At 46.2% G+C, this 20,851-nt stretch overlaps 2 protein-coding genes across 3 annotated transcripts in view; both read left to right on the top strand.

Annotated features, from left to right (window-relative positions):
* LOC147081299 (TLR adapter interacting with SLC15A4 on the lysosome-like) overlaps positions 1-20,851 on the top strand; it is a 74,721-nt gene that overhangs the window by 32,149 nt on the left and 21,721 nt on the right. The gene's annotated exons all lie outside the window — the stretch shown is intronic.
* LOC147081300 (uncharacterized) lies at positions 14,192-16,155 on the top strand. The gene has a single exon (XM_085980832.1). The coding sequence runs from the start codon at positions 14,399-14,401 to the stop codon at positions 15,278-15,280; it is 882 nt and encodes a 293-aa protein (XP_085836958.1). The 5' UTR covers positions 14,192-14,398; the 3' UTR covers positions 15,281-16,155.

The raw sequence follows: 20,851 nt of genomic DNA, 5'->3' as shown, positions 1-20,851 counted from the left end.
TTGATAACTAAGATGCTCTAAACTGGGAATTAGTGTAGTGGCCCTCCTCTGCACCCTTTCCAAAGCCTCAATATCACCCACCATGTGAGGAGACCAAAACTGGACACTGTATTCCAAGTGCGGCCTGACTAAGGTCTTGTATAAAGACAAGGGCAGCACGGTGGCATAGTGGTTAGCACTGTTGCCTCACAGCGCCAGGGACCCGGGTTCGAATCCAGCCTCGGGCGACTGTCTGTGTGGAGTTTGCACATTCTCCCCGTGTTTGCGTGGGTTTACTCCGGGTGCTCCGGTTTCCTCCCACAGTCCAAAGATGTGCGGGTTAGGTTGATTGGCTATGATAAATTGACCCTTAGTGTTGGGGGGATTAAATACGTGGGGTTACGGGGATAGGGTGGGATATGTGTTGGTGCAGGCTCGATGGGCCGAAATGGCCTCTATCTGCACTGTGTGGTTTCTGTGAATAATTAAAAAAAAAATAGTATACCTCGTCTTATACTCAATTGTCCTATGGATACACCCCAACATCCTATTTGCTCTAGCTATCACTTCATGGCATTGCTCATGTACCTTTAAAGATGTATGCACTAGAATGCCCTTCTTTAATGTTTTTCCCTGAAGGGTGTACGAATGTTGAGCATTTGCCCTACCCACATACATAACACTGCACTTAGCTAAGTTATACATCAATTTCCAGTCATGAACCCAGCTTCCCAACACATTAAGATCTGTCTGAAGCAGACAAGCATCATCTACAGACCTAATACTTGCACAGATCTTGGCATCATCTGCAGATCTTGCCCCCAACACCTACATCCAGATCATTAATAAAAATAGGAAAGAGCAACGATCCCAACACCGAACACTGCGGGACACCTCTGGTGACCGGTCTCCAAACAGATTCAAATCCATCTATAATTACTTTTTGCCTACGTCCTGCCAGCCAGTTCTCAATCTAGCTCAATATATTACCATTAATGCCAGAGGCTTCGATCTTATAGAGAAGCCTCTTATGCAGTATCTTATCAAAAGCTTTTGGAAGTCTAAGTAGACAATGTCTACTGGACTTCCCCCATCCATCAACTTTATAACTTCTTCAAAAAATACAATTAGATTGGTAAGACAATTAGACTGATATGCCCCTATGATCTAGTTGAATGTTTTGAGGAAGCTGGCATGTTGGATAGGGGAGTATCTATGGATGTTTTCTATATGGACTTTTAGATGGCATTCAATAATATTCCCCACAACAGATATTTAGAAAAGATGAAAGTGCATGGAATTGGAAGTAACCGTGTGACATGGGTTGGTAATTGGTTCGGAGGTAGGATAAAGAGAACATTCTCTGATTGGCAGCATGTGACAAGTGGTGTTCCCCAGGGATCTGTACTAGGGCCTCAGCTTTTCACTATATTTATTAATGACTTGAATGAAGGAATAGACAGTTGAATATCCAAGTTAGATGACACTAACTTAGAAGGCATGGTAAATTGTGTAGATGAGAGCAGGAGGTTGGAAAGGAATATAGATAGATTCAGTGAGTGGGCAAAACTATAGCAGATGGAGTTCAATGTGGGGAAGTGTGAGGTCATCCACTTCAGATCTGAGAAAAAACAAAATGGAGGGTTAAATTTTCTGTGGTGGTAGTGGGCGCAATCAGTGGCGGGTCGGGTGGGAAGTTGTTTTTTTTGACAGTGGGTCGGGCACTCGCTGTCATCCCGCTCCCACACGCCTTTCCCACAGGTGCATCTGTCAGTGTGGAGCCGACCCGAGCTGCTGCGGCGGGGACCCAATTGAAATCATTTTGACGTACTTTACAGGCATTTAAGAGCCTTTTTCGTTTTTGAATTTCCCTGCATGGCCACGGGATTCACACAGCTCGGGAATCACTTCTGTCAACCTGAGGTGTGAGTTCCGTGGCCATTGCTCCAGCTGATTACTTGACCGCATGGAAAAAAAAACAAAATAAAAACATGTTGATTACATCAGCTAACAGATTGATGCAGATTCTGTTCTACTTGAAAAGCTACTGGTAAATGTTCATTTTTTCCCTTCCAACTGAACAGTAATTGCAGTGAATTGATCTGCCCTATAAAAAAATGACATATCCCATTTAATACATTTTTGTGTTGTTTCCAGTCAGGTTTTTCTCACAGTATACTGTGATTGTCCAGTTACATGTTAAATCATCAACCATAACAATTTCATTCCCATCACTCATTCCACTGGTTCAATTTGCTTTCAGTCCCTGAATATAACTAATGTAATTTTTCAGTTTGAGACCTTAGGGTGAATTTCTGCAGAGGTTCTCTCACTCATCCATTGTTAACTTCAACGAAAGAGCTGCAGAAATCCCAGAAACACCACTTACACTGCTTATCAGGAATTCCGCAGCTCTTCCACTGAACTTGCATAAGATTGCACATCCACCCCTTTACGATTACATTTAAAATCTGCTGAATTTTATGTATTATCTATACACACACACATCTTTTATTTTTACCTGTTATTGAAACAAAAGTCTATGGGTTAGAAATTCATTATAGCCCAGGAATGGGCGGTATCTTTAGAAAAGTTTGAGGATTAACACCAGGCGCTAATGCTTTAGACTGCATGCAAAATTCATTCTCACTGCTCAAAGAATGATTGGGGTGCTAAATCATGCCTTAAAAGCCTAGCTCAGTGGCGTTACACTCAAAAGGTGGACCAATATCGAGTGCAGTCTAATCTCAACTCATCATGGCCACAGGCTTTTCCCAGTACTTAAAGGGGTGGTTCATTGATACTGCAGCACCTTTTTCTCAACATTGCTGGCTGTGTAGCTGCCTTAGCAAGCAGAAGCACAACAAGGAGAAGGAGCCGGAGTACTGAAGCAGCTGTGCTCATGGCAGATCCACATCAGTTGGGTGGTCAAGGTGATTGAATGCTTCAGCAAATGCTACATACCGCCATCTGTACCACAAGCTAACACACTGCCACAAGCTTCACACACTGCCCACACAACCAGTGCTCCCCCACCAACAAGCTCTACCTACCAACATTCACACCCACATCTCACATCTTGCACATAATGACAGCTATTCAACTATGGCAGGCACAAGGGTTATTAATTATTAGAATGAATGTGATATGTGTGATATGTTTATGCATAAATTTAGTAATGAGTTTGCAATATTTTGTGGTCTCATTTCACCTTTGTGCCCAGGAGGACGCTGTGATATGGCATGACACAGGGATGGTATGATGGGCATGTGATGAGCAAAAGGGATTTGGGGTTTAATTCATCCTGGTGTGAGGCTGGAGGTCTGTTTGGAGGAGATGGCAGAGTTCTGTGACCACCACCTTGGTGATGCGGAGCCGTCTAATACGCTGCTCCTGGCTTAATTGAAGGTAGGAGAGGTGCTGTCGGAATACCCTCGGAGGGTAAGGCCTCCTGGTGCGAGCCCTGATGTTCCTCCTCATCCCTCTGTGCATGTATTCCCGTATTTCTGGCTGCCTACGCTCCCTCTGCCATAGATCCTGGAGGGCGAGGTGGCATGCCAGTACAGCCCCCATTAATGTTGCCAAGTGTAGCAATTTCAATCTTTGAACAATAAATGTAGCCACTTTGCACTTGCCAGAAGACTGCTGATAAAAAAGAAGCTTGAAATGACTCATACAAACTCATCCACTGGGTGAAACTGACAACAAACCACTGAAACTAGCCTGCCATGACAGCTGCAAGTGATTAATGCTGATGCCTTTAAATAACGTCGCTGAAGCCGGCTTCCTGCAGCTATGCACCTGCTCTCCCTGTCGCTGTCTGGTCGAGGCGCAAAGATAAGTGGCGACAATGAATTTTCCAGATCGGGCGCCCAGTGAGCGCTGCATGCTGACTGACGTCACAATCTGCCTGGCGTTGAAGTCCCTAGCAGTACCTCATACCGGCGGCTCAACGGGGGGGAGGGGGGGCTGGATTTGCCATGCGCCACTGGATTCACCTCACCCTAGCACTACTGCATCAGTGTCCCATTACCCCTCTCTGCAGGCGCTAACAGGAGGTGCTAACCTACCGAATTTTTCCCCCTATAGATTTGTGACTAAAGCAACATAACTTCCCAATTAATGTACTTTTTAAATTATGTTCTTGATCGTATTTGTAGATGGAGTCATATTACTTAATGATCATTTTATTTAAATATTTCTTTGTCAATCATATATTATTTTTATTATATTATTGTACAGTAAAGATTCAACACCCACTATGTTAGATTGAACTTCAAATTTAATGTGGCCAGGGTCCTTTTAAAGATCCCGGCTTAAAACGCATCTTGAATGATGTCACCAGACCTGCTCCATCTCATTGGGCTGAGTAACGCGTTGGGCGGGCTTAATAGGCTCCATTAAGGTAAGTTCATTTTGTACAGCAGGATGGAGCCAGCGGCGGGGTCACGACCCGCCAAGGTAAGGAAAATTCCGGCCAGAATATTTTCTCAATGGTAAGAGACTTAGGAACTTTGGAGTAACAAAGAGATTTAGGTGTCTAGTGTAGAAGTACAAAAAGTAATCAAAAGGGCTAATGGAATGTTGGCCTTTATCTTAAGTGGGTTGGCATACAAAGGTGAGGAAGATATTCTTCACTTGTACAGAGCCTGGGACAGGCTCCATCTGTAGGACTGTGTTCACTATTGGGCACCACACCTCAGGATGGATATATTGGCCTTGGAGGGGTGCAGCGCAGATTCTCTAGAATGAAACCAAGGCTTAAAAGGGTTAAATTTTGAGGACAGGTTCCATAAACTTGGCTTGTATTCCCTTGAGTATAGAAGATTGAGGGGTGATCTAATTGAGGTGTTTAAGAAGATTAAAGGATTTGATAGGTTAGATAGAGAGAAACGATGTTCTCTAGTGGGGCAATCCAGAACAAAGAGGCAAAATATTAACATTAGAGCTAGGCCATTTAGGAGTGAAATCTGGAAGCACAAAAGGTCATTGAAATCTGTAAGCCTCCATCCTGAAAGTCTCTGGATTTACAAGATTAAAATCTATACATTTTTATTTGGTAAAGGTATCAAGCGATATGGAACAGAAACAGGTAAATAGAGTTGAGGTACAGATCAGCAATGAGTGGCAGAACAGACTCAAGGAGGAAAAAGGCCAGGTTTTAGGGCAATTGAAAGACTGAATGTTGCAACATAACTGAGTCATCTTACTGGAGCAAACAAGTAAAACTATTTGTTTTTGCACAAACCTCAGAACCATAGAATCATACAGCACAGAATGAGGCCATTTGGCCCATCGTGTCTGTGCTGGCTCTTTGATAGTTATCCAATTAGTCCCACAACATTGCTCTTTCCCCATAGCCCTGTAGATTATTCCCCTTCAAGTATTTATCTAATTCCATTTTGAAAGTTATTATTAAATTTGCTTCCACCACCTTTTCAAGCAGTGCATTCCAGATCACAACAACTCACAGTGTAAACATACTTTTCCTCATGTCGCCTCTGGTTCTTTTGACAATTACCTTAAATCTCTGTCCCCTGGTTACTGACTCTTCTGCCACTGGAAACAGTTTCTCCTTATTTACTCTATCGAAACCCTTTTTGATTTTGAACACTACTAGTAAATCTCTCCTTAGCCTTCTCTGCTCTAAGGAGAACAACCCCAGTTTCTCCAGTCTCTCCATGTAACTGAAGTCTTTCATCCTTGGTACCATTCTAGTAAATGTCTTCTGCACCCTCTCTAAGGTCTTGACATCTTTCCTGTGTCTTGTACAGCTAAAATTGGTCTGGACACCCAATCAGATAATTCAGAAGTAGTACAGATGGCTGAGTGTTGCTGAAATGAGCTGCCTTGTCACACCATTGGAAAAGTTAATGTAGAGAAAAGTAAATTTAAGTACTTGGAACATGAAATTTGTACACAGTGAAGGGATGTGAAATGGGCAAAAGGAAATAATTTGAAGATGATTATTACCCATTTATTGTGCACATCTTCATGGTATTTGGCTAGAAGTCAAAATAAATTATTTTAATCTTATGCTATTTGTTGATAATGTTACATTTTGAATTTTATATGTAGGTTTCAGTAAAATATTTTTATTTTGGACTCTATTCTTGGAACCCCAGTATTTGATGCACTGTAGTAGAAATACTGTCAACTGTCCCTCAATTGTCCTGGTTTGAAATTTCGCTTACTGTTGGTCCGTTGATTGCTCTGTCAATTTTCCAACCATAAAAATAGAGTTAAGGAATATGAAGTGGAATTATACAATTATTATAGGCCACCAAACAGTGGAAATAAAGCACAGGGATAGCTCTCCAGACAGTTCAGAGAGATATGTAAGGACAACAGGGCAATAAAATTGTGTGAATTTTAACTATCCCAAGATAGACTTGGATACAGGGAATATATGTGGTCAAAGTGGGATATTATTTTTTGAACGTAGCCAAGAATTCTTCTCAGATCAATTTGTTGCTAGTCCAACAAGGAAAGAACAATTGCTTGGTTTAGTTCTGGAAAGTGAAATAGGGCAAATTACAAATGTGAGAACAGGAAAACAATTGGGAAGTAGCAATAGTTAGGTTCAATGTGAAACTAGAATAGGATAACAAAGGATCAAATGCAATGGTGCTGGACTGGAAAAAGGCAACCTCTCTGAGATAAAAGGGCATCTGGTTCAACTTAACTGGGCAGAAAAGACACAGGGCAACAAATCAAAAGTAATAAGTCTTCAAATATGAGCTAGGTAGAATGGAAAATAAGCAATTCCTACAGTGTGAAAAGTGGGTGCATCAAAGGGACAATTGATGAGAGACTTGAGATTCTGGCACTATTTGCACTAGAGCAGTAAAGGCTATGATGAGATACAATCAAGCTTTATAATAATATGGAGGTGGGATCTATCGAGTGTTGTGCGGTTCAGGTCCATATTAGGGAACTTACCAAATTAGACATCAGGAAGCCACAGATGTACTTTCTTGCATACTGTGATTGCCATGTGATTTCCTGCCTCAAAACTTTATATTTTTGGCATTAATTGGTGCTTGTTTTAAGGCTGCTTTTTGGAAAGCAATAAAAACAGAACATTCTGGAACTACTCAGCAGTTCAGGCAGCATCTGTGAAGAGAGAAACAGAGTTAATGGGCTGGATTTTGCAGCGGTGGGGGGGTGGGTCAGCGGGTGCGATCGGTGGCGGGCCGGGTGGGAAAGTGTTTTTTCTCCCCAGTGGGTTGGGACCCTGCTGTGAACTGGCCGTTACACGCCTTTACCAAATGTCGGGTCTGTCAGTGTTGAGTAGACTCGACATGCAGCGGCAGGGAAGGCAATTAAAATCATTAGTGGCTTGTTTACAGCCACTTAACAATGGTTTTCTCCCAACTTTTTGAATTTGACAGGTCGCCCACCAGTTTCGCGCTGTGCCTAGACCGCGTCTGTGAAGCTGAGGTGGGAGGTCAGAGGTCATTATAGTCATAGTCACAGAGTTATACAGCACAGAAAGAGGCCCTTCGGCCCATCGTGTCCGCGCCGGCCATCAAGCCCTGTCTATTTTAATTCCATTTTCCAGCACTTGGTCCGTAGCCTTGTATGCTATGGCGTTTCAAGTGCTCATCTAAATGCTTCTTGAATGTTGTGAGGATTCCTGCCTCTACCACTCTTTCAGGCAGTGAGTTCCAGATTCCAACCACCCTCTGGGTGAAAAAGTTTTTCCTCAAATCCCCTCTAAACCTCCTGCCCCTTACTGTGAAACTATGCCCCCTGGTTATTGACCCCTCTACTAAGGGAAAAAGTTCCTTTCTATCTACCCTATCTATGCCCCTCATAATTTTGTACACCTCAATCAGGTACCCTCTCAGCCTTCTCTGCTCTAAGGAAAACAACCCCAGCCTGTCCAGTCTCTCTTCATAGCTGAAGCGCTGCAGCCCAGGTAACATCCTGGTGAATCTCCTCTGCACCCCCTCCAATGCAATCACATCCTTCCTACAGTGTGGCGACCAGAACTGCACACAGTATTCCAGCTGTGGCCTAATTAGCGTTTTGTACAGCTCCATCATAACCTCCCTGCTCTTATATTCTATGCCTCAGCTAATGAAGGCAAGTATCCCATATGCCTTTTTATCCGCCTTATCTACCTGTCCTGCTGCCTTCAGGGATCTATGTACATGCACACCAAGGTCCCTCTGATCCTCTGTCCTCCCTAGGGTCCTACCATTCATTGTGTATTCCCTTGCCTTGTTAGACCTCCCAAAATGCATCACCTCACACTTTTCAGGGTTAAATTCCATTTGCCACTGTTCTGCCCATCTAACCAACCCATCTGTATCGTCCTGTAGCCTGAGGCTTCCCTCCTCGCTATTTACCACCCCACCAATTTTCGTGTCATCTGCGAACTTACTGATAATACCTCCTACATTCATATCTAAATCATTAATGTACACTACAAACAGCAAGGGACCCAGCACCGATCCCTGCGGTACACCACTGGACACAGGCTTCCAGTCACAAAAACAATCTTCGGCCATCACCCTCTGCCTCCTGCCACTAAGCCAATTTTGGATCCAGTGTGCCAAGTTGCCCTGGATCCCATGGGCTTTTACCTTTCTGACCAGTCTCCCATGCGGGACTTTGTCAAAAGCCTTACTGAAGTCCATGTAGACCACATCAACTGCACCACCCTCATCTACACACCCAGTCACCCCCTCAAAAAATTCAATCAAATTGGTCAGACATGATCTCCCCCTGACAAAGCCATGCTGTCTATCCTTGATTAATCCTTGCCTCTCCAAGTGGAGACTAATTCTGTCCCTCAGAATTTTTTCCAATAATTTCCCTACCACTGATTGAATCAGCTGACGAGTTGACAGCTTCAAATGTCAAGTCAAAGCTCCCAGCTGATTGAGAAATGTTCCCTTAACCACTAGCTTCTCTAAACTGCATTTTCACTACAGATTCAAAATGCTGCAAGTCTTTACACAAGTCTCCATCCAGTCTGACCTCATTACCTCGCCCACCATTGACAGATCACTCTGTCATCTCTACTTTACCTACCATCTATTCCATCAGCATGGGTGCCCTTGAAACTCTCTCACCTTGGTCCTCAGAATCCCACAATGATCAGCCCCAACACCAGCATCACCAGGCACACCAGCATCACCAGGCACACAAGCAGCACCAGGCACACCAGCAGCACCAGGCACACCAGCAGCACCAACAACAACACCAACCTTCTCCACAATCAGCTGATGCTGCACAGGACAGAGGGCATCAGAATCCGAGCACATTGCTGCCCGGGAGGCCAGGGATGGCCTCACCATAGCCAGATTTACTTCACTTGACGCTGTGCACCCTGGCTACCACATGATGCGCCAGGTTGGCACCACCCCACACCAACACCATAAAGCATCCCTACAATGCCCAAGCCTTTCCTTTCACATGCATCACCATTGCGGGGGGTACTGTTATGTCTCACCATTCACTGCAACTCACTAAGCCACTTCCAAATGTGCTCACAAATCTGTCCAAAAACACAAAGTGTTCAAAATAACGGTTTCAATGTTTGACAGCACATTAACAGAAACTTTACATGAACATTGCATAAAACACACAAGTGCCTACCCTTGTGTGTTGTTAGTTGGTATGATTGCACTAGGATGAGGGTGAGTGTGAGGGGTGGCTAGTGAGATGGGGATGTGATGATGTAGATAGAGAGGGATGGGTGAAGGTGCAAGGTAAGTTGGTGTGAGTAAGGATGTGCAGGAGTAAGGTAGGGATGGCAGAGTGATGGGGATATGATGAGCGGAACAGCAGGATGATGTTGAGTGTGGCTTTGTACTAACGTTTCGTGATCTACTGAGATCATTGAAACATTTGCAGCACTGCAGCCAGGTCCTCCTGACCACATCCCTGCTTGTGTCCTCCTCTGCAATGTGCAACCAGGCTGTGTTGAGCTCCTAGGGAGGTCTCTTCCGCCCATGTGAAGGGAAGAAGACCATCCCGCGTGCTGTGACTCCCTCCATAAGCATATGGAGGGAGTCACTGGAGAGCCTGGGTGCAGTCCTGCACCTCTGTGCAGTGCTTGTCAGTGTTTGCAGCACCTCAATGCTGCAGAACACTGACAGCACAAACGTCAAAAGAAAGTTGGCCATGGTCCCTTTAAGGAAACCGGCTGATGACATGTCATCAAATTATGTCACCAGACCCGCTTCCGTTAATTGGCCGGGAAACTTGCTGGACAGGCTTAACAAGCCCAATCAAGGTAAATTCATTCTACATAGAAAACATAGAAACATAGAAGATAGGAGCAGCAGTAGGCCATTCGGCCCCTCGAGCCTGCTCCGCCATTCGATGTGATCATGGCTGATCATCCAAACTCAGTACCCCGTACCTGACTTCTCCCCATATCCCTTGATACCTTTAGCTCTAAGAAATATATCTAACTCCTTCTTGAATATATTTAAAGACTTGGCCTCAACTGCCTTCTGTGGTAGAGAATTCCACAGGTTCACCACTCTCTGGGTGAAGAAATTCTTCCTCATCACTGTCCTAAATGGCTTACCCCTTATCCTTAGACTATGACCCCTGGTTCTGGACTCTCCGACCATCGGGAACATTCTACCTGCATCTAGTTTGTCCAGACCTGTCAGAATTTTATAAGTTTCGATGAGATCCCCTCTCATTCTTCTAAACTCCAGCGAGTATAAGCCCAATCGACCCAATCTCTCCTCATACATCATTCCTGCCATCCCAGGGATGAGCCTTGTGAATCTTCGCTGAACTCCTTCCATGGCAAGAACATCCTTCCTCAGATAAGGCGACCAAAACTGCACACAGTACTCAAGGTGTGGTCTCACCAAGGCCCTGTACAACTGCAGCAGGACATCCTTGCTCCTGTACTCAAACCCTCTCGCTATGAAGGCCAACATACCATTTGCCTTCTTTACCGCCTGCTGCACCTGCATGCTTACCTTCAGCGACTGGTGCACAAGGACACCCAGGTCTCGTTGCACTTCCCCTTCTCCCAATCTATTGCCATTCAGATAATAGTCTGCCTTTCTGTTTTTGACACCAAAGTGGATAACCTCGCATTTATCCACGTTATATTGCATCTGCCACGCTTCTGCCCAATCACCCAACCTGTCCAAATCATCCTGGAGTTTCTCGGTATCCTCCTCACAGCACACACGCCCACCCAGCTTTGTGTCGTTTGCAAACTTGGAGATATTACATCTAGTTCCCTTACCTAGCTCATTAATGTATATTGTGAATAGTTGGGCTCCAAGGACCGATCCCTGTGGTACCCCACTAGTCCCTGCCTGCCACTCGGAAATTCCTACTCTCTGCTTTCTGTCCGCCAACCAGTTCTCTATCCAAGTCAATACCTTGCCCCCAATCCCATGTGCCTTAACTTTACACGCTAATCTCTTATGCGGGACCTTATCGAAAGCCTTTTGAAAGTCCAAATACACCACATCTACTGGTTCTCCCTTATCTATTTTCCCAGTTACATCCTCAAAAAATTCCAGTAGATTAGTCAAGCACGATTTACCTTTTGGAAATCCATGTTGACTTTGTCCGATCCTGTCACTGTTTTCCAAGTGCTCAGCTATTACATCCTTTATAATGGACTCTAGCATTTTCCCCACTACTGATGTCAGGCTTACCAGTCTATAATGCCCCGCTTTCTCTCTACCACCCTTTTTGAATAGTGGGGTAACATTAGCTACCCTCCAATCCATGGGTACAGTTCCAGATTCCAGCGAATTTTGGAAGATGATCAGCAATGCATCTACTATTTCTAGGGCCACCTCCGTAAGTACCCTAGGATGTAGATTATCAGGCCCTGGGGATTTATCGGCCTTCAATCCCGTCAATTTCCCTAACACCATTTCCCTACAAATACTGATTTCTTTCAGTTCCTCCCTCTCATCAGACCCTATGTTCTCCAACATCTCTGGGAAGTTATTTGTGTCCTCCTTTGTGAAGACAGAACCAAAATATGCATTTAATTGGTCTGCCATTTCTTTGTTTCCCATTATAACTTCCCCTGCTTCTGAGCGGGATAGAGCCAGCAGCGGGGTTGGGGCCCAGCACCGACGTCGCCCACCACGGACCTGCCGATGTTCGTAAAATCCAGCCGAACATTTCAGGTCGATGACCTTTCATCTGAACTGGAAAATTTTAGAGATGTAACAGGTTTTAAGCAAGTACAGAGGCAGGGAATGAGGTGATGGGAGTAAAGAACAAAAGGGAAGGTCTGTGATAGGGTGGAAGGCAGGAGAGATTGAATGATGAAAGGGATGATGGTGCAAGGCAAAAGGGGTGGTAATGGGACAAGTAAAGAAACAAAAGATGGGTCTAGAAGAGGTCTGGACAAAAATGTGCTTTTGAAGTGTAGTCACTTGTAATGTAGGAAACAAGTACAAATGGGTTTATATAGATATGTACGAGCAAATAACAGCTTCAATTTGCACTATCTAAGGAACTGAGAAACATTTCTGTAATTATAAATGCTCCTTACAACATCAACAACAACTTGCATTTACATCATGCCTTTAATATAGTGAAATATCCCAAGACGATTTACAGGAGCGTTATCAAACAAAATTTGACACCAAGCCACATGAGGAGATATTAGGACAGGTGATCAAAAGCTTGGTGAAAGAGTTATAGGGAAAAATTGGGTATCGCCCATTTTGGGGCGCTAATATCGGCCGGGCGCAATGTTTAGCACCTGGCGCTAATTATTGCCTTCGACTGCAAAATTCGCCTCTATCACCCCTGGAGGTGATTTGAGCGCTAAATCAGGCACTACACACCTCTCTTAAGGCGCAAATGTCATGGAGCGAGTGCTACCGAAGCTCAGGCGATGCCAATTACCATGGATGCCAGACAGACTGGCGCGTCCAGTTCTTAAAGGGGAGGGGCCATCTTGCTGGCCAGCCACTCCCTGCTCATTGCAGCCTTGAATCTCGGCCTGGAGGCACCTCAAAAGCAATTGTGTTGGAAGCACTAATGGATAGGCCCACAGAAAGAGCTCGGCACTTAGGAACCTCAAAAGTGGTGCTGAGGGCCAAAACTCCTTAGGACAGCGTTAAAACCAAAAATTTTGCCGACAAGAAAAGGCAGGAAGCGCCCGCCTTTAAATAACGCTCCCCCAGCCCCTTCCTGACTTGAAAACGTTCCCCTCTACCTGTCGTTCCTTGCGGCAGGCGCTAAGGCAGGGCGCGTGACTCAATATCCTGTCCGGGATGCTACCGGGGCGTTCCACACTTGACTGACGTCACGATCTGTGGGCACAGGAGATCGTGGCGGTAGTGTTCAGCGCCGCCACAAAACGACTGGTCAATTTCGCGAGCGCCGCTAAAATCGCCGCACTCGGGCGCTAAGTTCCTAGCGCCCTGTTAATGCCCCCTGGAAGCACTAACAGGAGGCACTGACCAACCAAATTTTTCCCCCTTAGGCTTTATGGAGCTTCTTGAAGGATAGAGAGGCAGAGAGGTTTGTGGGGGGCGGGTGGAATTCCTGAGCTTCAGCCTAGTTAGCTGAAGGGAAAGAGAAGCACCATTAAATATGGAAAGCAGTGATCTTCTATTTATCTGAGTGCAAACTAATGTCAGCCTCCACTATTTTAAGTTGCTAATTTCAACATGACTGTTTAAGTTCTTTCTTGAGCTGTTACTCGGGGCACAACTATGTACCCAATGGGTCACATGGACCTCCTGAGTCATGACAATCCAACCCTTGAGGCCCAGAAACATTTTGCTATTTGCATTTCTATCTTTCATTGGCTGGTATTGTGGGCCTGGGTGCTTGGAAAGGGCTGTTCTTAATGCTAAACCTCATTGATGAATACATTCTAAATCAGAAGACCAAGATCTTTTAGTATCAGCAACCTGAAATACATGAAAATTATTGGGAATGTGGGTTTAAGCTTAATGTAGGACTCCAGAGCTGTAGTAAGTGTAACATGCCTGGGAGGAACAGGTGACTATGGACCTATGGTTCCCAAAGTTCTCCATCACTGGAGTTTTCCTTGTGTCATGGCTGGGTCTGCTGTAGACTAATTATTAGAGATTGATTGCTATGATTAGTCAACAACTCCATTATCATTATATCATGTGACTACCAGGATGGTAGATGGCGAACTAGATGGACCTTAGTCTTTTTTTGTCTAACATTCCTATGTTCTGTGATTTGCACCTATGAAGACAGAAAGCTTGGACACCCCTAATTTAAAGCAAATGTAAATGCCCAAAGTGCTTGTCACAGTGACAATTCGACTAAAGTATTTAAATTACCATTGGCTGTGCTATTTTCAGATAATTGCCAAAGGAAAGGTTTGGAGGTTGAAGAGACATCGTCACTTGTTCTTACACGCACAGCCATCAGCTCAGAGTCTGACATCGGGCGTTATTTAGAGGCTATGATAGAAGAGGGATCTGCCCGTGGTGAGGCACAAGTGTGCAGGAGCCGGGGCGGGGGGAAAGGACACCGTAGGGCAAGGTCGCACACTCGATCTGCTGCAGAGGAGTTAAATGAGGACTTCGATGGGCCAGGCTACAGAAGAAGGCTGATTGGTTTACATATCCAAATGCTTGGTGCACTGGAAATCCTACCAGAAAGCCTGCGCTCAATGTCAAAGAGCATGGAGGAGTCCAGCACCAACCTGCCACAGGGCTTTGCACAGAGCTTGGAGCCCATCCTTTCCAGCATGGAACGGGTAGTCACCTCCATCAGCAGACCTGTGGAAGCCACCATGATGCAGCTTCTGATGGCCGATGTCACAGCTCGCATTGCAGCAGGAACAGCTTCCATCAAATGTCTGAGTGCTGTAGTGGAAGTTCAGACTGCTGCCATCATGGCTCTGGATACCACTGTTCAAAGGGGCTTCCAGGGCTTCACAGCAGTCCATCAATCTGTTCTCCAACACATCAGTAGGCTTACTGAGGCGCCGCCCCAGGAGAGTTGCAATGGCTCCATGGAGCACGAACTGGCTGTCCTCTCTCAGGATGACAGCATTCCTGCTCCCACCCTAGCCACTCCGCCAGTGCCCTTGCTGTTGTCTGTCAGCCAGCCAGCCCAGACTGCTGCAGCCCAGGCCGAGGTGGTATATTCTGAAGCTGGACCCTCTAGGCCCAGAGCTGCTCGAGGTCACCCTCCAAAGCCATCTGCAGTGTCCTCAATTGAAGGTCAGCAGCTTTCCACCACACATGCTGCAGCCACTGGGGTAGCACCTCGTAGGAGCAGCAGAATAGGCAACAGCACACGGAAGACCGGCACTAAGGAAATGCCCAAGTGTGAATAGTTTATTTTTGTATGCATTATGTAATGATTGAATTTATAAAATTGGATTGGAATGTGCATTTTCTTTTTCTGTTGTCGGAAAGAAGATGATGTGATGGTCAGTAATGGGGGAAAAAAGGGAACGTGGGACTGTTGGTGAATGGGAAAGTGGTTGAGATTATTGGTATTGCTCATGAATTATTTCATCACTTAGAGCCCTGACAGAAAGGGCCTGTCTACGTTCTCTCCCTTCCTCTTGCTGTTCCTCCACTTCCTTTTGCAGTTCTGCCTCCTCCACTTCCTCCTCCATTTCCTCCACTTCCTCCTCCTCCTCCACCTTGTGCTCCTGCTTCTCATCATCTCGCCTGATAGGTGGTGGCAAGGGCTGTTCCCTCATAATGGCCAGGTTGTGCAGCATGCAGCATACTCCCACAAATCTTGATACCCTCTCAGCTCAGTACTGCAGGGCTCCTCCAGAGCGTCCAGGCAGCGGAAGCATTGCTTGAGGACACCAATGGCATGCTCTATAATGTTCCTTGTGGCAGCACGGCTCTCATTGTAGGCCTGCTGTGCACATGTGTGTGGGATCTAGACCGGAGTCATGAGCCATGTCAGGAGTAGATAACCCTTGTTGCCCAGTAGCCAGCCTTTGATAGGTCAAATACAGGTGGCACAAAGGACTGCTGCAGAATTAAGGAACTGGGACTGCTGGAGGTTAACAGGCATTCACCTGCTTGATACGCTGCCTGTGGTCGCACACCAGCTCCACATTGAGGGCGTGGAATCCCTTTCGATTCAGGAAAATGACTGAGTTGACATGAGGTGTGTAGTGTATGTACCCGTCTACCTTTAAGGGAACTATTGAATGTAACCGTTCACCTTTAAGAGAACTACTTTAGGTGTGGCACTATTTGTTTGGCTTCTGTATACTGTAATACCGATAGTGACCACACCAGTATATAAGTGTTGTGGCAGGATTGCTGGGGCAGATTCGCCCTGACCTTCGAATAGTAAAGACCTGTTTGTTTGTTACTTCTGAAGTCTGTGTATTATTTAACTGCACAACCCACAGACTTTACAGTGGCGACGAGTCCGATCGTACCCTGCGGCAAGACTACCAAAGCAACGAAGAGCGTCGAAGAGAGGCAACCGCCCTCGTCGTGCTGCTGAAAGAAAACACGAGGCTGCAGCAATAGAAAGGAGGAAGACTTTAGCAACAAAAGCTTCCATCAGCAACAGGCACTGACTACCCTTCTACCACGGTGCGGAGTGAGCCGATCAGCTGGAAACAAGGCGGCCGCGGAGACTGTGAGTAGGGGAAGGTGTAGAGAATATCCGGAGGATAAGGGCTGTGCACTCGACCACGGTCGAGGGGGAACGGAGCCGGTCAGAAAGTCGGGTCCAACGGCGTCGTGAGACAGTCAGACCTCGATCGGCGGGGAAAGCCGGGCAGCGACCGCAGCCACGAAGCGCTGAGACTGGGAGTAGGCGCGGGAAGAGAAACCCAGCTGCAGCCGGGGAGGGAAACACCGGTCTGCGAGAGGGCTGGGAGGCGAACAGGAACCGTGCGGGTGGGAGAGAGAGACAGAGCCGAGCAAGGGGAGAGAGACTGCGCGAGAGCCAGTCCAGCGGCTGAGCTGTTCTCCACCAACGGGGTACCCAGAGCCGGTAGAACCGAACGTGCGGGAGAGGGAGAGACAGAGCCGAGCAAGGGGAGAGAGACTGTGCGAGAGCCAGTCCAGCGGCTGAACTGTTCTCCACCAACGGGGTACCCAGGGCCGGTAGAACCGAACGTGCGGGAGAGAGAGCGACAGAGCCGGGTACGGAGAGAGAGACTGCGCGAGAGCCAGTCCAGCGGCTGAACTGTCCTCCATTAACGGGGTGTACCCAGCGCCAGTAGAGCCGTGCGGGCGGGAGGAAAAGACAGAGCCGAGTAAGGGGAGCTGTGCGAGAGCCAGCCCAGCGGCTGAACCTGTCCGCTGTGGGGAAAGCGTACCCCTTCCACCAGGAAGAAACGCGGGAAGCCGCCATTAGGCGGAGGAGACGACAGAAGCGGGAAACCGCCATTGAAGTGGGCGGGGAGAGAAAGGAAGAGCGGGAAACCGCCATTTTCGCGGGAAAACCGCCATCTTAACTGACATACCGTCATTGAAGTGGGCGGGGAGAGAAGGAAAGAGCGGGAAACCACCGATTTCGCGGGAAAACCGCCATCTTAGAAATAAACAAATAAATAAGAATACTTAAAGAAATACTGGTGCTGCTCCCAAGGGAAGAAAGATGCCTAAGCGAGGGAATATTAACGACTTTAATTCTGAAATAGAAGACTGGGCCACGTACGTGGAACGCATAGAGATCTATTGCGAAGCCAACAAAATAGAGGAAGACGACAAGGCGATAACATTGCTAAACTCGATGGGGGCAAAAACATACGGGCTCTTGAAGCATCTAATAGCACCAGATAAACCAGCGGATCAGACCTTCGAAGAGATTGTGGCTGTGCTGAAGGACCACTTGAACCCCACACCGTTGATGCTGGCTGAACGATTCAAATTCTACGCAAGAACGCAGAGGAAAGACGAAAGCAATGCGGAATACTTGGTCGAACTGCGTAGGCTAGCGAAATACTGCCAGTTCGGAGGGAATCTGACAGAAGCACTGCGGGACAAGTTCGTATGCGGATTGTCCAAAGAAGGGACGCAGAAGCGACTACTGGAAGAGAACGACCTCACACTGGACAGGGCTGTCCTTATAGCTGCATCGCACGAAGCCGCAGCGAAAGGAATGGCGGAAATGCAACTAAAGGCGGCGGCACTCGGGGTGGACCAAATTACTTCAAGCACAACAAAATGCTACCGTTGTGGGAAGAAAACGCATGACCAGAATCAATGCTGGTTTAAGAACCAAGAGTGTAGGAAATGTGGCAAACTGGGTCACATCGCGAAGGTATGCCGGTCAGGGAAGAAGACCAACAATCAAAGGAAGCCACCACAAGAAAAGTACAACAAGGTACACAAGGTGGCTGAGAAGAGTTCAGACGAACAGAATTCAGACTCAGACCCAAACAACCAGGAGCTGGGTAGTCTGAGAATCCACAATGTGGGTAAAGAAACGGATCTACAAACCATCTGGGTCATACTAAAAATAGCTGGAGTCCAAGTAAGGATGGAGCTGGACACTGGATCAGCTCTATCAGTCATCAACCGAAGGGACTACCACCGGCTATTCTCTCACATACCTTTAAGAAATACCAAGTTCATATTACAGACATACACAGGGCATAACGTATACCCCATGGGGAAAATAAGAGTCAAGGTGAGAGATAGGGGTAAAGAACACCCAAGAATGAACTTGTACGTATTACCTGAAGGAGGACCACCACTTCTAGGACGGGAGTGGATTAAGAAAATAGATATGGAATGGCACTACCTAAAAGCCATAATGAGGGAGGACTCGGTGCAAGCTATCAGCTCAGATTCTGAAATGGATGACGATAAGACCAATTCAAATATGGAAGACAAGGCTAAAAGGGACTTGCCGACGATGGGGAAGGAAACGAAGACATGCAGAAGGACTTATGTTACCAAGAAGAATAAAGCTGCAGAGCAGAACTCCAGGTTGACAGAGAATTCTGAGCCTGTTCAAGCAAAGGATTCATCCACGACGGAAGAACACCGAGTTCGGACTCAAACTTATGTCAAAGTACGACAACAATTAGAACAGTTGAGTGACCGTCTCGTACAAGAGATGAAAAATATGGAAAAGTTCTGGGACACCGAATGGGAGAACCTGGAAAGACAACAGAGACAGCTAGCTCAAGCAGAGAGCGACCATAGAGCCATCGTGGCCAAATACCAATCACATTCCCCTGATGCTGTTCAGGAACTAGAATATTTACAGAACGAACCAAAGGAAGAGGAATCTTCAGGAAGCCAGGATTTTATCCCAGTTCATCTCTACGACTCGTTGCAAGCAGAGTGTAACAAGTTGAAAGAACAGTATGAACAGGCCCAGACTACAATCCTGGAAGGGGTTAACTCAGCAACCTCCGAAAAGCTAGTTTTAGTGAAAGCATCTGAACAGCTAAAGGTTGAACATGAGCGAGAATTACAAAGGCTGCAGGAAATGTTTGATGAGCTCCAGGCCAAGACAGACTCATCGGTAGAGATTCCATCCATCGATGAAAAATTAGAGGTGGAAGACATAGCAGAACATGAAATTCAAGATGTCCAAGAACTCATTAAATTATTGAAGGCAACCCAGGACAAATATGAGGTGGCAATGGCCGAGGTTCAACAACTTGAAGAACATATTCAACTAGGAATCCGGGCAGTGGAAGGAAAGGCAACTGGAAGGATCACAGAGACTGTAGGAATGGCCCCTGAACAGGAGTTAGAGAACATCAAGGCGCAACTTCTTCGAGCGCTTAAAACCAAAGTACCGGAGGAAAGGAAGGTGAAAACATTGGAGGGAAAGGTGGATGAAATGGAGAAGACTCTAACCCACAGTGTCCCCGTAGAAGAGTTAACGGCCAGCCAACTCTTACACACGCTGAGGGACAACTCCAAAATGGGAACACGAGTTTCAGGGTTCAAAGGGAAAGAATTTGGAGCTTCCAAAAGTCACGGAGATAGCTGAGGGGGCAACACAGCTTTTACAAGGATGCCAAAAGTACGCTGAATTGCGTCAAGGGGAACAGAAGGGGGTGGAAACAGATACTCCAGTAGAAGGATTAAATAGCCTGACAACGAAATCCCCGATGGAAGGGAAGGTATTGAACTCACAAATGAGGCCAGTAGTGAAGGAATGGCAGACATCCCCGGAAGAGCGGAATGAATATGAATGTTTGAAGAAGTCTTTTCAAGAAAGATGGTTAGGGAAGGAACCACCGTCGGCTAACGTCCAGATGGATAAGAAGGAAGTAGAAGGGCCTCTCACTGGCCTAACTCAGGACGACCCCGAATATTACCATGACCTGTTGAGTGACACTGAATATTACGAGGATCTGGTCTGCTCAGTTTGTGATGAAAACTCCCAAAGTGCTGAAATCCGGATGAAGCACTTAAGGTCTAAGGAACATAGAGAGTTGGTGGCGCTACAGCTGGCAGCCGAGAAAGGAGCTCCGAGAGTGTCAAAAAGGCAGAAAAGAAAAAGAAGAAGCAGAAGATAATAACTGTCTAAAATATTAGCACTTCTACCATCTCAGGCGGGACACTACGAAAGGAACTAAATTAGTTGAAAAACTGGAAAATATCAAGACAGCCAGTTGGTTGTAAAAGTCCGCACTGCTGGTTCAACAGGACGAAAGTTCAAGCTGTTACGTCAAGAAAAAGGCTATGGAGGAGTCACGCTAGCCATGTGAACCGGCTACACCAAAGAGATGTTGTTTGGAACGAGTCAAGATCAGAGACTGAATCTATGAACTGTTTCCGCAGAGACTGAACCTGTGAACTGTTCCCACCAAGATTATATCTGTAAATTGTTTTATATGACATTGACTCCACCGAGATTATATCTGTAATTTGTTTTATAGGAAGTTGAAGATATGTATGTTTAACGGGGACTCTGTAAGTAATAAGCTAAAAAGGGAGGATTG

This window comes from Somniosus microcephalus, unplaced genomic scaffold (genome assembly GCF_052327205.1).
Source record: "Somniosus microcephalus isolate GS21.2 unplaced genomic scaffold, FLI_Smic_1.0 scaffold563, whole genome shotgun sequence".
NCBI classification, from domain to species: Eukaryota; Metazoa; Chordata; class Chondrichthyes; order Squaliformes; family Somniosidae; genus Somniosus; species Somniosus microcephalus.
The sequence above is the reverse complement of the archived record's forward strand: the minus strand, read 5'-3'. Positions and strand labels throughout refer to the sequence as shown.